At 36.9% G+C, this 15481-nt stretch overlaps 2 protein-coding genes across 4 annotated transcripts; one reads left to right on the plus strand and one right to left on the minus strand.

Moving 5' to 3' along the window:
- Positions 1–384: 384 nt before the first annotated feature.
- LOC311083596 (uncharacterized protein) lies at positions 385–11323 on the plus strand. 2 transcript variants are annotated; one of them, XM_084115212.1, is made up of 27 exons: positions 385–542; positions 625–731; positions 832–892; positions 1017–1118; positions 1396–1644; positions 2218–2322; positions 2416–2523; positions 2635–2697; positions 2950–3019; positions 3422–3563; positions 3697–3789; positions 3872–3984; positions 4104–4176; positions 4420–4542; positions 4754–4879; positions 4992–5180; positions 5760–5822; positions 5920–6015; positions 6105–6206; positions 6355–6537; positions 6935–7167; positions 8220–8346; positions 8429–8512; positions 8664–8875; positions 9863–9938; positions 10361–10582; positions 10792–11323. In XM_084115212.1, the coding sequence occupies exons 1-27, from the start codon at positions 494–496 to the stop codon at positions 10855–10857; spliced, it is 3237 nt and encodes a 1078-aa protein (XP_083971338.1). In that variant the 5' UTR covers positions 385–493; the 3' UTR covers positions 10858–11323. The 2 variants fall into 2 exon arrangements, with proteins under 2 accessions (XP_083971338.1, XP_083971339.1); XM_084115213.1 differs by lacking the exon at positions 4420–4542.
- ccdc117 (coiled-coil domain containing 117) lies at positions 11323–15474 on the minus strand. Of its 2 annotated transcripts, none has more exons than XM_084115290.1 (6): positions 15367–15474; positions 14407–14631; positions 14266–14316; positions 13926–14192; positions 13609–13755; positions 11323–12477 (listed from the first exon to the last, which is right to left on the minus strand). In XM_084115290.1, the coding sequence occupies exons 2-6, from the start codon at positions 14547–14549 to the stop codon at positions 12228–12230; spliced, it is 858 nt and encodes a 285-aa protein (XP_083971416.1). In that variant the 5' UTR covers positions 14550–14631; positions 15367–15474; the 3' UTR covers positions 11323–12227. The 2 variants fall into 2 exon arrangements, with proteins under 2 accessions (XP_083971416.1, XP_083971415.1); XM_084115289.1 differs by lacking the exon at positions 15367–15474 and adding an exon at positions 15158–15324.
- Positions 15475–15481: the final 7 nt, after the last annotated feature.

Genomic DNA, 15481 nt, shown 5'->3' on the forward strand with positions numbered 1-15481 from the left:
TAAAAAGAAGCAAACAATGCATAGGTAAAGATATGTATGGGAGTTCTGAAACAAAGCAAAATCTGCTTTAATTACTAATAATTAATTCAGTGAGAGCTATGAATAAATGTGCATTTTGCAGTATTGTGTCAATTGTCTTCCTGGACAGCAAAAGTATTTATTGTGCATGTTTCTGTTAAAATACAACTGTCAATCAACCTAGCTATTTATCAGCATAAGTACATAAACACATATGAGATACGTAGCTTTGCATGAGCCTAGTGTGAAATATGTGGAATTTTGGTTCTTATTAGACTTATGAGGTTCTTTGTATGTAAGAGGCCCTAGTGTTTGTTGGGGAACCTTTCTGTTGCGTTTCTTAGGCAACCACATAACTAACAACTCCCCCCTTTAAACTGTCTGCCTCCATTGTTGCTCAAATGCGCTGGATTCCAAAGAGATGATAGTTTTACATCTTATGCACAAGTGATTTTTCTGTCTTTTTTAGAAGACCATGGAAAATGATGGATCTGGAGAAAACACTGATGAACTGCTTTCTGCAGGTTAGAACAATTGACATTACTATTCATGCTTATCACTGTATCTACTGTAGTGGAACATGCTGTACATCTCTTTTCTTCTCAGATGTGGACGAGGGGGTTGATGTTTATGGGCTCATACCTGTGGCATTGTCCCATGACCACTGCGATGTACTTCTGGACGCCATAGATGCACAGCTGAGTCATCTACAGGTCAAGCACTTATAGTTTGATGAAATATTGATAACCATGGTGTATTAATTTTGACATAGTAATGGTAAAATTCAGGCTTGATTTTGTGCTCCACCAACAGATCCACAGCCAAAGCCAAATGCATGGAGGAAAGTCCAAAAGATATGAATTTCCTTTCTCAGGTAAACCATTTTTGTGCAAAATAATAATAATAATAGTAATATATATATATATATATATATGTATAATCTTGTTTATTTATTATTTTTATGTGCAGTTATTTTCCTAATGCTCTCTAAATTCCAGGCTATCTTGATCGGAGTCAGTCTGTTAGTAAAGACACAGGCTTGGGAAGCACTGTTCCAACCAATGATAAAACATCATCCAACCCTGACTGGACTCCATCAGGTAGTCCATACTAAATTTTATACCACATGGACTTGAATATATAATCAAATTATACCTAAATCATTGTCCAAAGCAGCACAATTAAGAAATATTATGACTGCAATATACTATATCTTTGAAAATTTTGTTCTGAAAACAAATGCTGTAGTGATTTTTTTTTTTTTTTTTTTACCTGCTTATGATAAGACAAACACATATCAATATGAAAAAAGAGAGCAGTATAAAGTCTTGTTAAAATCCATTATTATCATTTCCTGTTAAAAATGTGACCAAATAGAACATCAGACAATGGAGATTATGGAGGTTGGCGCCTCAGTTCCAGATGTGTGGTGTCCTGAGGGCGATGGCAGCTTGAGCTCAGTGTCCAGGGTAGAGCAGTGCCGTTGGAGGCTGGAGAGGCTTCTTGGGAGAAGTGCTGAGGCTGCAGGGATAGGAAACGAGGAGGATGAATTCACTATGGACAGCGTCTGCACTGAGGACTTCTCAACACGCTTCAGAGAGGAAATGCTGGTCCTGCCAGCCTCAGGTACACAAACTGAGCAAGAAGATGTAAACACTCAAAATGATGGAAATTATGTAACAGCACTGATAATTATAACTTCAACTATAATATTTAAATATATATAATTTGGAGGTTCCTCCTTGGTTGCAGAGGACAGCTCTCTCCATCTGGCCATTTTCACTAAAACCCACATAATAACATCTAATAATATAGCTTACACTTGCCGCATAGTGATTAATTGAATTGTAGGCTGGGTCTGGGAATAATGAGGGCAAGCTTGGTATGACCACTTGGCCAAAAACGCACAATTTGGTATGTTTCATTGTGTCATGACAAATGATACAATTGAAACGTGGACACAGACATTAGTTTTACACTCCAGGCACAACTTCACAAAGTGCATACAAAATATTTAATAATTAAAGTTTAAATAAAGTGCAAAGAAACCAATTTTCCTAGGTCAGGATTCTTTGGTGAATGAAAAGTTCAAAAGAACAGCATTTATTTGAAATAGAAATCTTTTGCAAAATGCATTACTGTCACATTTGATCAATTTAATGTGTATTTGCTGAATATAAGGATTCATTTCTTCTCCAGCCCCAGAAGCTCAAATTAACAGCAGTGACACTGCAGAACTCACTGATGAACGATCGAAAAATCAACCACAGCATCCATCCAGAAAACCAATAAGACACCCGGCAGGTACAGCTGTGCTGTGCGGTTTCTTTAAAGATTTTTTGCGAATCTTCCTTGTGATCTGCTTTTAAATAATAAGTTGTTTTTTTCCACTGACAGGAATGCCATTGCAGAGTTTTGATTCAGTCACCATAGACACTGATCTGGACACAGTGTGCTCAGAACCGGTTCGACAGCACCTGAAGTCTACACTCAGCAACAGGACAGGTACAGGTACCGTATTAATTTATGTGTGTCAAAAGTCATGTGTTCTTTTCATGTGCTGAATGCATGTGCAGTTGTATTGGTGCTATAATGCTTTTTCATTTTGTATCCCAGTCACACACTTTGCAAAATATGCTAACAGAGTAAACTCTGACCAAGAATATAATCCAAAATATGGTATGTTATCTTACTTTACATTCCTTGTAAGCTACACCCTGGTGTTTTTTATTTGAATTCACTGTTATCCATATTTCACACAGTGAAACCACATTGTTTTGATGTGCACTTGTGCAATGATGAAATACATCAATAAATCTATTAAATCTTTTAAAAAATTTAAATTTGAAGTTATTTAGAAATTTGAACTGTAATTGGTCCATGACATGTTAACATAACTGGATTTGTCTGTTCGTATGCGTGTGACTATAGCCTTACATCTGAGCAAAGACAATGGATTCTGTACAGGACAAACCATCCACAACAATATTCAGTCCTTCAGGTACTTCTCAACGTTTTAACAGCTGCAGTTCAATTAGATGATCTTAGGAAGAGATTTTTGGATATTGTGTTTTGTGGTGGTGTTTAATTTATGATATGACACTTTTAGTGACCTGTGAGTAAAACCCTACATTACTACCATCCTTGCATAGTTTCAATGGGAGTTTTTATATAGAGGTATTCGTGCCTTCCAGTCACTAAATTTACATTTAAATCATCTTTATGTGAAAAATACATTTAAAAATAGCAAATTAACAACACAATATGTTCATTTGAAACATTATGCAGACATTTCTAATTCAGACATCTCTGGGAGAAATGATTGGGTTAATTGTCTACTACTTATGGAACTATACTATTTAATAAAAATGACCATTCCTCACTATTACTCTGTGTGTTGTAGCTCTGATGATGAGAGAACTGTTGAGGAGACGAGCAGTGAAGGTGCTGTGTCTAAGCTGTACTACAGAAGCAAGAGACATTCATCTGGCAAGAAAGGGAAGAGGAGGAGTTTGTGCCAGAGCAGAAGGAATGACTCCCACATTGTGAGAGACCTCAGTGCATTCTCTAAACAATTTCTGCAGTAATCAGTAGAGTTAACTGTCCAATTATGTTTTGAATTTTTCCAAATAGCTATGAAGGAGACTCTTCTCAGGCTTGTAGTATTTTTGTTTTCAGAGCACAGAAAGGGCTCGGGACAAGAGCAGAATAGATGGAAATCAGCTTAAAGAGCTGAGGATGTCACTTACTGAGCTTCTACAACAAAAAACAGTATGAATACTAAATGATCACTCTGTAATTCTCAAAATGTTAATAAGCTTATTTGTCAACCAAAAGTGGTGTTTTTCCACAGGCTACACTTCATACTCTGGAGAATCTGAGAGAGGAAATGGATGAAGCTAAGAGAGAGCAGCTTTCACTACAGCTCAGTGTGAGGGACAGCAGAGCACAGGCCCAAAACATCACGTACGGTCTACTCACACCTTAATCCCATTTGCTTTTATTGACACTTTTGTTCTTAAATTCCATATAGTATTTATATGTAACAACTATTTTTTTACTAGCACTGTATGTGTGTCTTAAAGGTATGAGCTACACAGACTGCAGGCCCAGAGGGACTTGTGTTTGGAGGAGGTCAGGGTTCTGCAGGAGCAACAGGTCACTCTCGTTAAGAAACAAAAAAGTCACATCAGCTCAGTTAGGATTTCATTAAACATCCGCATGGTTCTTTTTTGATTAAATGTAACTTTAAATTAATATGTAATTAAATAAATACATGTATGTCTACGCAGAATGTTGCCAGATAACATATGCAGTATTTTCTAAATCAGTCAGTTTGCTGAATTTTATATTATAGATGCTACTTGACATTCAGTGTGATGTGATGTCTGTCCCTGTCAGTGTGTAAGCCGCAGTGTGTCTGTTCTGGAAAGGGAGGAGATGGACAGACTACTGGATAATGCTAAATCTGACCTGTTCTCAGAACAGAGGCGTTTTAGACACACACTAGACTCTTTGCAGGAGGTACTGTAGATCACATCTCTGTTTTAACACGCTTATGCTCGCAAGTAAGGGCACAATGAGTGGGCATAATCTTTAGGAAACTTAATGACCAAATAAAAAATGCATTAATGTGTTGCTAAATTTGGTATTGTCAGCAAAATACTCAATATATATATATATTGTGAATATTCACACAGCCTCCAATTAATCTTCCTGTCATTGTCTCCCTCAGAGGCTGGATGAGGTGAACCAGGAGCTGGAGCAGAGGGAAGAGGACTACAGGACTCTCCAACAGAAATGCAGTGAGCTGGAAAAGCAGCTGGCTGATACGATCAGAGAAAAAGAAGAAATAAAAGAGGTTCTCACTCGTGTTTCTTCTTCTTAATCTAAAATAACCATGTTTTCAGTATCTGATACAGAGACAGATTGCAAACACTATCAATTTCAATAACTATAGAATATGTGTGCAGTCCACACAGGAAGATCTAGAGCAGCAAGTGAAGCGTTTTGCAGCCCTGGAGCGAATTGTTGCCCAGAAGGAGATGCTTTTGCAGGGAGACGGAGAAGCGAAGAAAGCCCTTCTTCTGGAGCTCTGTTCATTGAGAGAGGAGCACAGCTTAAAGCTGAGAGAAATACAGAACAGGACAAAAGAGGATATGGTAGGAAAGATATATATTTCAAATCATATATTTTCAAACACTACCATTCAAAAGTTTGGGGTCAGTAAGATGCATTATATTGATCAAAAGTGACAGTTAAGGCTTTCACATTGTTACAATAGGTTTCTGTTTCAAATAAATTATTTTGAACTTTCTATTCATCAAAAAATACTCATGGATAAGGATCATGTAAAGACTGGAGTAATGGCTGCTGAAAATTCAGCCTTGACATCACAAGAATAAATAGCATTTTAAAATATAATAAAATAGAAAAGTTTTTTTAAATTTCTAATAATATTTTACAATATTACTGTTTCTACTGTATTACTTTAAAACTTTAAAAAGCTTACCAACTTTTGAATGTGTATATTCTCAGTGTATATTAGCCGATCACATCATGTTTGAATTGAATGATCTAACATCAGAGTGGCAACATCAAATATAAAGACTATGTTAATGAAAGCATGAATATTAACCTATCACTATTCAGCATAAACCAGTCTGAACAATATGTGCTTGTCTTTTCAGTAGGGTATATTATTATCCTTTGATTATATATGATAATCAATTCCTTCTCAGGAGCAAGAGATTGAGCAACTGACATCACAGTTAACCAAAAGCCACAAAGAGGAGCTTCAAAAGGTAAGATGATCTATTCACTGTGAGACTTATCTCAGATTATTCAGACATACAGTAGTGTGATGCCCTGAATCTGTTTGGTTGGAATGTGTAAATCCAGGTGCATCAGCAGGCGGATGAGTTGAGATCAGCTGCTCTCAGTGAACAAGCTCAGACCCACAAACAGAGCTTGGACTCCTTACACAACTGTATCCAGGTCAGCTGTCATAGCGTGTGCCCTTCGTATCTCACAACACAGTCACAGTCTCAGTCTTACGTACACATTCAACTCTCTCTATGTTTCAGATGAAAGATGAGGAGGTAAAGAGGCTAAAAGAGGCTCTAGAGCAGCATGAAGAGAAGATGACTGGGCAAGCAGAGGAGCTCAGAAGACAAACTCAGGAAAAGGTTTCCTCCCTGTTATCCTGTTTTACACGCTGAAGTGCTGATGACAGATTACATTAAACATTAAAGATAGCTTTAATGTGGTTCTCCGCTGTTAAAATTCTTGTTCCCTCAAAAGAACCAGTGCATCTCTTGTCATCTGAACTAACAGATTCAAAAGGCTGTGAAGCGAGAGGAAAGGAAGTGGGAGGAACAGCGAGAGAAGGCTCTGAAAGAGCAGCGTGGGAATCTGGAGCAGCAAATAGAGGAGGCAGTGAAGAGAGGGAGATCAGAAGTGGAGAAAGAGAGAAGGAACGCACTGGCCTTAAAGAGTAAAGTGATCGAGCTTCAAAAAGTGAGTGGAATCAGAAGTCGTCTTTTTATATATTTTTCATTTAAACGTTTAATTAAAACAGATGCAAAATTTGAAAATATATATATATATATACTCTCAATATATACAGTATATATATAGAGTTTTATTTGCATATCTACATCATGGTAGTATTTGATGATTTGATGTTTTGCCATTAAATGCACTAGATGGTGATTTAAATTAATTAAAAAAAATATTAGTTTTTGAAAATCATGTAATTTCACAATGCAAAAATGCAAAATATAATTTTTTTTAAACTTTTTTTTAATGCAAAATATAATTTCAAGTGTCTTTTCATTCTAGTGTTACATATAACTTGTGCAAATTTATCAAAGCTGTCCTCAGCCCTTTACTTTCTGCTGGTTTCTTGTTACAGGAGGCAGAGAAGGAGGCGGTATGTCTGAAGAAAACTTTGCAGCGCTCTGAAAAGGAGCTTCAGGAGCTGAGGACAGCCGTCATCGAGAAAGACCAAAAACACCAGAGAAGAACAGCCAGACACGAGCAGCAGAGCAGACGCTGGGCGCAGGACATACACGCTGAGTGTGTTTGCCTGCAGGAGTTCCTTAAACACAATGGCCTGACTGTTGAAAACAAGCACTCGTCAGAGAGGTATATACAGTACCCTGTGGTGCTCATACACACACAATTATATGCCATGTTGAGTGTTAAAAAGGTGATTTCAGCCCCACACATTGTGTATTGGTCCTGATGTGGGAAATGCAATTTCAAATCCAGCCTATGCCATATCCTCATTCCAGTATGGAGTATATATATATATATATATATATATATACTTTATAAATATATATATATTTATAAAAATAAAATACATGCACATTCAAATAAATAATAGCCATAAAATATAATCATAGTAATAAGAATGCAAACATAAATCTATTTATAGTAAGTTTATACTGTTAGTGACACTTGTGGTAGATTTTTCCATAAACCTAACTATCTGGGTCGTCTCCAATCGACATTCCCCAACGTCTCCAATCGACGTTCAATATATAGTCTACCTAACTAACTTGCTTCCCTAACTAGCTTTCTTGCTGCGCAGCAATGATTGACAAACAGACTTCAGCAAATGTCCTTTAAATGCTTTAATCACGGGCGGAGGATCTCTCGAGCAGTTCTCAGAGAATCTCCCCAAGTTGAAGCAAGGCCGGAGGATCTCAGACAAATTCCACTGAGAATCCCACTGGAAAACACAAATACAACCGTTTTTATAGAATAAGGAGGTATGGCAAAAGTGTCATGCTGCATGACATAATTTCCCCACAATTTGATTGGTTTTCATAGACAAAACCTTCTGTTACTAGGTAAAGCAAACCTTGTTTTAATGATTACTTCTTTGATAATCACAAGGTTCAAACTTCTCATCTGTCTAGTTTCATTTCCCATATTTGTTATTTTTACACACACACAACCAAAGTAAAAGGAGTATGGCAACACAACATACAACAATAAAAAACAGGACAGAACGTTTTAGTACATTGTGTTTCAAAGTGTTAGTTTTGTTAGGCCTAAAAAGGGAAGTAAGGTTAGATGTTAGAGTTAATATTAGTTTGATATACAGTTTACTATTTTATTAATTAAAAATTCACCACACACTGTATTGTATTTTATAAACGAGTATATTTAATTTTTTTCCAGTTCAGTCCTACAGTGAGTGAAGCTCTTCAGACCCTGCAGTCCCTCACAAAGGCCCTTCAACAGCTTATTAATTATCTAAAAATTGAGCTCAAGTCACAGAGACGTGCTGCACTGCAACTCAGCCGAGAAAAGGTACAAGAAAAGTTATAAACAAAACACACATCAACTCACTGCAACTCATCGACTATGAGCAGACGCTGCTTATGTGTTTCAGGAGCAAGAGCTAAATCTGCAGAAAGAGCAGCTGATGGAGGAAAAGGAACGAGCACTGGCTGCTCTAAAAGAGAAACTCATACAGGTATACTGACACACGCACATACAGTTTGTACGATTTATTAAAAAAAGCTTCAAAAGCATCTAAATGTAAAACTAATACTGAGCAAAATTGCTATTAATGTATTCAAATCTTGGTTTATGTCTCGTTTTGTTCATTGATGGGTAAACTTAAGGAGCACATTGAGGAAATGAGCAGCCTATCTCGAGCCCAGCTGCGCATGAACAATGATGATACAGACAGACTGTGTGTCCATATGCGCAGACAGCTGCGGGCTGAAGATGATGAGGTCAGACAGGCGCAGAACAACATGGCACAGTGGAAAGACAAAACCACTACAAGACTCACTCACAAATTTGAGCTGGAGCTTAACGCGGAGCAGGAGAGGTGCGTCATACGAGTCAAGTGGATCTTGAATGTTTTTGTCTCAGGGCCCATTTACAGCACACTGTTTTCAACTAAAAACTGAAAAAGTTGTATGCATTTTGGCCGTTCATTTACACAACAACAGCATTTTGGGGGCCTAAACATTAAATGGGTTTTTGAAAGTTTGGAAAGATTTAGAAAACGATACCATTATCATCTCCTTGTAAACTACAAAAACGAGAATTTGTGAAATGGGTGACGTCATGTGCACTACGTGTTCAATCTACAGGCACGTAGTGTTACTTTACAAAGCGGTGTATAGTGGTGTAGTCCAAATTTTCTGAAGAAGACACGATCACTTGATAAACAGATTGAATTTTGGCTTTTATTCACATATAAACATCGATCAGCAAACATAAACAGAAGCTGAACCGAACTTGCTTGACATACAAGAACAAACCTCATTGGTTCTTTGCGGAAGCTCAACCGTGCTGTGTAACACGTCAAGTGAACATGCTTGAGCTTCAGTTTACCACAAGTGATGTGTGAGTTCATTAATGTTTTTATGTGAATAAAAGCCTAAATTCAGTCTGTTCATCATATAAAGCGATCGTGTTTCTTCAGAAAATTGGGACTAAACCGCTCAACTCATATGGATTAGTTTTACAATCTCTTTATAAACTTTTGAAAGGGTCAAAGTGGTAGTTGCGTAGCTGTCAGTGGAGGGGCAGAAATCTCTTATATTTCATCAAAAATATCTTCATTTGTGTTCTGAGGATGAATGAACGTCTTACGGGTTTGGAACGACATTAAGGTAAGTAGCTAAATGATGAAGGAATTTTTATTTTTGGGTGAACTAAACTTTAAGTCACGTCTCATTGCACCTATTGCTAGAACCGCTCAATAAATAAATGAATAAATTAAAGACACCACTGTAGCTTATTGACTACCACGACTCGTACAAAAATAACATTCATTATCCTCCATACCCTTTACTGTATAAAACAGGAGAGTTCCAAAGCCCAGAGCAGAGCAGCAGAAGAGACTGGAGAGACTGGAGAATGAGATGAGACATCTGACTGGGGTAAATGCCAGTATTTTAGTATTATTTATATACTATTATAGTATTTATTAATATTTTGAATTCACTTTTTTATTAGTTTAGCTTTAATTTAGTTTTTATATAAGTTTTAGTCATTTTCATTCTTCAACTTTTTTATTTTATTTTATTTTAGTTAGTTGCCAATGCAACATTTCTAATTTTCATTTCCTTACAATTAACAAAAGCTATTTTTAATCATTTTTATTTCTAGTTTTAATAATTAAAAAGCAATGTTGCTATCATGCTGCTGGTATGATTACTCATATCTGGAACAACAGCTCCTTTGTGTTATATTGATTAAATATAAACCAAAAACATACTTGGAGCGACATTTGCATGTTCACTCCTTATGATTGTAGTAGAAGTCATAGTAAGTACATCTCTCTGATTCTCTGTCTCTGCAGCGATGCCGAGATTTCAACGAATCCCAGTTGGCCTCCACTGCTCTTCAGGGTGGCACAGACTTCCAAAACTCCAGAGTCACTCAAGACCTGACCTCATATAAACTGCTGCAGCACCTCCAGAGTCGCATCCGCCAGATTCAAGCAGAGAGTCAGACCCACTGCCCCAGCCCAGTGAAGTGGGACAGGGAGACCAGGGACTTGGGCGGCTCTTATTTGGACACGGTACATCAACTATTTCAAATTATTATCCTAGTTTAAAGTCATATTTTAGTATTATCCATATACTATTATATTTTCAATTTATATTTTGAATTAACCAATTCATATTTTTTTTGTCATTTTATGTACCTTTGTCTTTTTTTATTAGTTGTTTTTCATTTTAGTTATCAATAACGTTTCAAATGTTTCAAAGCTTCTCATTATCTTGGCAGATTGCTCCAACCCAGGAAAGCTATAAGACAGAGGATCACTTACCAGCAAAGACTATTTCCAGTTAACATTTACTTTAACTCTTTTCCTAGAATTTGTCCATTAGGGAAACCATGTATAAGAAAATAACTTAGTACCATCTCTGTGGAGCTCATAAGTGATTAACATGGTCTGCATGGACAGAACGTGGCACTTTATTGTTGGTGAATGTTTAATTCAGGCGTGTTAAAAGATCAAAATATGAACTTTGAAATTAAATTAACAGAATTCTTGGACTTAGAATTCTGCTTGAGTTTACTACGAAATAATGAATGCATTTAGTATGTAGCTTACAGAATTTACAACTGGCCATAACTGTTACAAATAACTTTTACACTTGTGTATTGTATACTTTGCAGGATGTGAATTTTTTTTATGTGATTTATTTTAATAGAACTAATTACTGTAATTGATCAACATTCCTGAAATCAGTGACAATTCATGATGTTGTTCGAATGTTTTTTCTGCATAAATAAAATGTCACAAGCAGAGAATTATAATGGCAAACTGATTTTATTGAAAAACAAGTTTGCCTAAATTTAGAAATCTCAAAAAGGTAAAATTAAACATTTAAACAATAATTTAGGCCAATGTTTAAACCAAATGCAACATGGATTTACAGCTTATTTCACTGTTGTTTAAGTATTACAGCCAGACTATTAAGTGTTATTTGTTCTTTACCTAGATAAACTGAGCCAGGTAATATAATCGACTGAAATCAATAGATTGATTTAAATATGTATACCCATGCATCTCTTCCAAGAATCATTTTATGTCTATGTAGAAGGTTAAACCGGCTGCTGTTTCCATATATCCAGTTCAAGAGCACATGATGATCCTTCCTCACTGACTCAAGCTTGAATTCCATACATGCAATTCATCAATCATTACTTTCCATAACAACAGCATCTTTAAAAACAACATGGACACCATGAAGAACCAATTCAAATGAGTCTCAAGTTTTGACCAGTTGGATGTCTGCTAAAAATTAAATATTAAATGTGGCATATTGTAACAAATCAAGCGCTCTGAATCTGTAAACAGAATACTAGTACGCTGCAATAATACTAACTGCATAAAGACAAAACTAAAATATTCTTGCATTGTTAACCAGTAAAGCTATCGACAGCAAACAGAGTCGATATTACTTTGCAACTGTACTGCACGAAAAAAAAAAATCACTGACCACGTTCATAGGATACTTCTCATTTCATCTAGTGCAAATATGGTCCCACCTACAAAAAAAGTGCAGGTTGAAACAAACAAAAAAGTACATGGCACAAGAAAAATCACGTGTGAGCGTTGTGAATTGCTTGCTCTCTCTGCCACTTATGCTAATTGCTCATTTGCACTGATGAAGGTCAAAGCTTATATCACACATAAAGTCATGGATTTCCCTCTATAACTCCATGTCTTCCTCTCCAGAGTTGAGGAGCGCAGGGCTGCTGAACAGAGGGCTGAAAGTCTGCTCATTGATTGCTGTGAACTGGGGCTGGGATGGGGGGCTGCTGGTAGATGGCACAGGGGTGGGAGTCTGTCTGCTCACTGCCAGCTGCTTGCGCTGCTGTCTTTGTAAAGAGTCCTTCAGCCTCTGGGTGAGAGGGTCCTCTGGGGGGCGCCACAGCACCAGTTCCATACAAGAGCGGCCCCTGCAGAGGTGAGTGAAGAAGAGTGTGCTAAGCGCTGGATTCCTGTACAATGAGCTCAGTGCTGTTGGTAGAAACTGATGTTCTACTGCTGGTTTGAAAACATTTCTAATAGAAATAGCCATCCAAACACAGCGCTGACCGCTAGGCTAAAACAAGGCAAAATTTGGGCTGTCAATGAAAATTTAATAGACGTCTAATCATAGCCCAAGAATAGACTAGTCATCAAATAAATAAAACCAAACACCTCGTAATCACTGTTTACTTTGCTTACATGTTGTAATATCATACATCTTGCAAGGTATTTTGGCAAAAACCACGTAACCAAAAAATTCAAGGTTATTTTGGCTAGAAGTGGGTTACTCACAGCCGGACTATAACGGGTCTAGTTAAACGAGACGGTGAAATGATGGCTGTTGCTTGCTGGGTTATTTAGATGGGTTAAAAGATATTTGTCAGAAGTGTTCAGTAGACCAAAAATGTATCCTTTTTTATACATTTGATTTTTTTTAATATATATATTTGAATTTACACTACAGTTTAAACGTTAGGGGGTCGTAAGATTTTGTTTTTAAAAGAAGACTCAAAAACTGTAATATTTTGAAATACCCGTTTATGTATTTTAATATATTTTAAAATATAATTTATGTGATGGCAAAACAGAAGTTTTAGTGTTAGTATCACATGATCCTTCAGAGATCATTCTCTAACATGCTAATTTGGAGCTCAAGAAACATTTGTTATTATCAATGTTGAAAACAGGAAATACTTTTGTAGAAACTGATACATTTTTCAGAAATCTTTGATTGACGTAACGTTCAAAAAACAGCATTTATTTGAAATAGATTTTTGTAACATTATAAATGTCACTTTTGATCAACTTAATGTATCCTTGCTAAATAAAAGTATTCATTTCTTCTTCTTTTTTTAAATCTCAATGACCCCAAACTTTTCAACTATATATATTTTTTTAAATTATGTAAAGGATTGTGCTTTCATGCTTGAAATCTACTGTATAAATAAAAAAAGCAAATGTATAAATTTCTTTAATAACGAAAACATAAAAGGATAGGTTATATTAAAGAGAGGGGAAAACCAGCCATGGTAACCTAAAAAAAAATAAAAAATACCCACACTGACTGTGCTACCATATGGGGTAGAATGTCATCAATCCCACGCTGCAGCCCTTCCCTTAAGCTGTCGGACATCACCAGCACTGGCCTGCGCTGAGCCGGTTCTACGTCCAGCTCTTCTTCATCGCTATCATCTTCCAAAGTTATCCTGTAACACATACAATGTGACCACCTATAAAATCTGCAATCTTTAAATGGAGTATTTTGAACCTTCATACATCTCATTTCTGGTCAATGACTCTGTAAACACAAGCAGAGATACAGCGTGCACATGTACAGTTTGAAATCAAGCTAATGACCTCTTTAATTTGGTCTCACCTCTCTTCTATCTCCTGCAGTCTCCTCTGAGCGGCCTCTACCTCCATGCCTGAGCCTTCTGTGGGTACTCTGGATAGTGGAGAGGGAGAGGGAGCGACTGTGAGGGACAGACCCATCTCATCTGTCCTGGGTCCAGTCTGCAGTTGAACCAGGCTGGTCTCAGATGAAGAGGAAGAGGTGGTAGAGTCCGCAGACCATCTGTGGCTTGCTTTAGGACTTGGATACTCACCTGCACCCATCAGTTTTCGCCGTTTGGGGCTGCAGCTTCTGTAGGGGAAAAAGATCATGAAAAGTCCACCACCGCATATAGCAAGTTTCATGTGTAAAAAAAAGTCCTTACTCATCATCTGTCCTTCTCCTCTGTTTCCTCATGCATCTTCTTTCCCAGCTTCTAAGTTTAAACATGCAGACAAATAATATAAGCATCTATCTTCATTTGATTGCGTAAACAAGAACTGCATAACAGGACAACAAGACTTACGTATTTGGCATTGATCCACCAGTCAGATGATGCGAACCTCTAATTGGCCCACTAATTGTGACCAAATCAGGGTTACTGAAGTGTGCATGGGGGGGAAACATGATGATCTCCAGCTGGCTGCTTCCTGACCTGGTGCTCTGCATCGGTCTCCAGGTGAGAACAAGCTGAAGACATTAGAATGAAATGACAACTGCAGTCAAGCAGTGTGGATAGAAGATGAAGAATCTGGAAAACAGAAAAATGAATAACTCAGTGATTCTGGACTTCAGAACAGGTTCTGCAGATGGTGCAGGTTTTATACATGGTATGAGTTATATTATGGGTATAGAAGGCAAACTCAAACCTTTTACCTTTACCTTTAAAAAACATGTATACACAACACATATACATAAATATGTATATGGAAAGTACACTGCTGAATAATTAATGCCCATTGTTTTAATTAGGGGAAAACACATTTACAGTTAGTGAGCAAACTGGTTACTAACTTAGTAAATTTATGTCTTCCTTCACACCGTAGGCCATGACATTGAAATGCGAGTCTTTTTTATGCTCCGTATTAGTAAATATTTCTTTCAGTTTTATGTGTAATTATCTCAAATAATTCACTATGATGAAATTTGGTGGCATTCTGGGTAAGAATAACTTGAATTGCTCGTTGACTGCAGCTTGAAACATCCTCTAGACATACGCCCCACAACATACACAACAACACCTCGTCAGCTCTTTCATTAGGAACACAAACACTTACCTTTTACGGGCTCACAAAAGCGGAAAAATAAGTTTTGTTTGGAATGTGAAAAAATGTCTAAAGACAGTTTGCTTGAGAAGTTGCAAAAGCCTAGATTTACGACGCTTTTCTAGAACAGTGTGTAAGCGAGGGTGAATGGAACTTGTAGTCCATTGATTTTGTAGTTCTTTAAACCGGAAGTGAACATAAATAACAGTAAACAAACTCACGTTTAGGTAGAGGGAGGATCATTTTTTCTTGCTGATACACATAATAAACAGTAAAGAAATGAGAACTATTCAAGACAGAAAACTGAGATCGATCATTTAGAACACAGGTCGAAAA

Source organism: Abramis brama, assembly GCF_963993115.1.
Source record: "Abramis brama genome assembly, chromosome: 5".
Classification (NCBI taxonomy): Eukaryota; Metazoa; Chordata; class Actinopteri; order Cypriniformes; family Leuciscidae; genus Abramis; species Abramis brama.

Bases quoted from the DNA above. Each gene is read 5' to 3' on its own strand.
- LOC311083596 (XM_084115212.1), top strand. From the start codon at position 494: ATGGAAAATGATGGATCTGGAGAAAACACTGATGAACTGCTTTCTGCA. The intron at 2,698-2,949 runs GTATGTTATCTT...GTGTGACTATAG, and splicing joins AGAATATAATCCAAAATATG to CCTTACATCTGAGCAAAGAC. The intron at 8,876-9,862 runs GTGCGTCATACG...TGTATAAAACAG, and splicing joins CTTAACGCGGAGCAGGAGAG to GAGAGTTCCAAAGCCCAGAG.
- ccdc117 (XM_084115290.1), bottom strand. From the start codon at position 14,549: ATGCAGAGCACCAGGTCAGGAAGCAGCCAGCTGGAGATCATCATGTTT. The intron at 14,193-14,265 runs GTAAGGACTTTT...TTTCCCCTACAG, and splicing joins AGGAGAAGGACAGATGATGA to AAGCTGCAGCCCCAAACGGC. The intron at 13,756-13,925 runs GTGAGACCAAAT...TATGTGTTACAG, and splicing joins CTGCAGGAGATAGAAGAGAG to GATAACTTTGGAAGATGATA.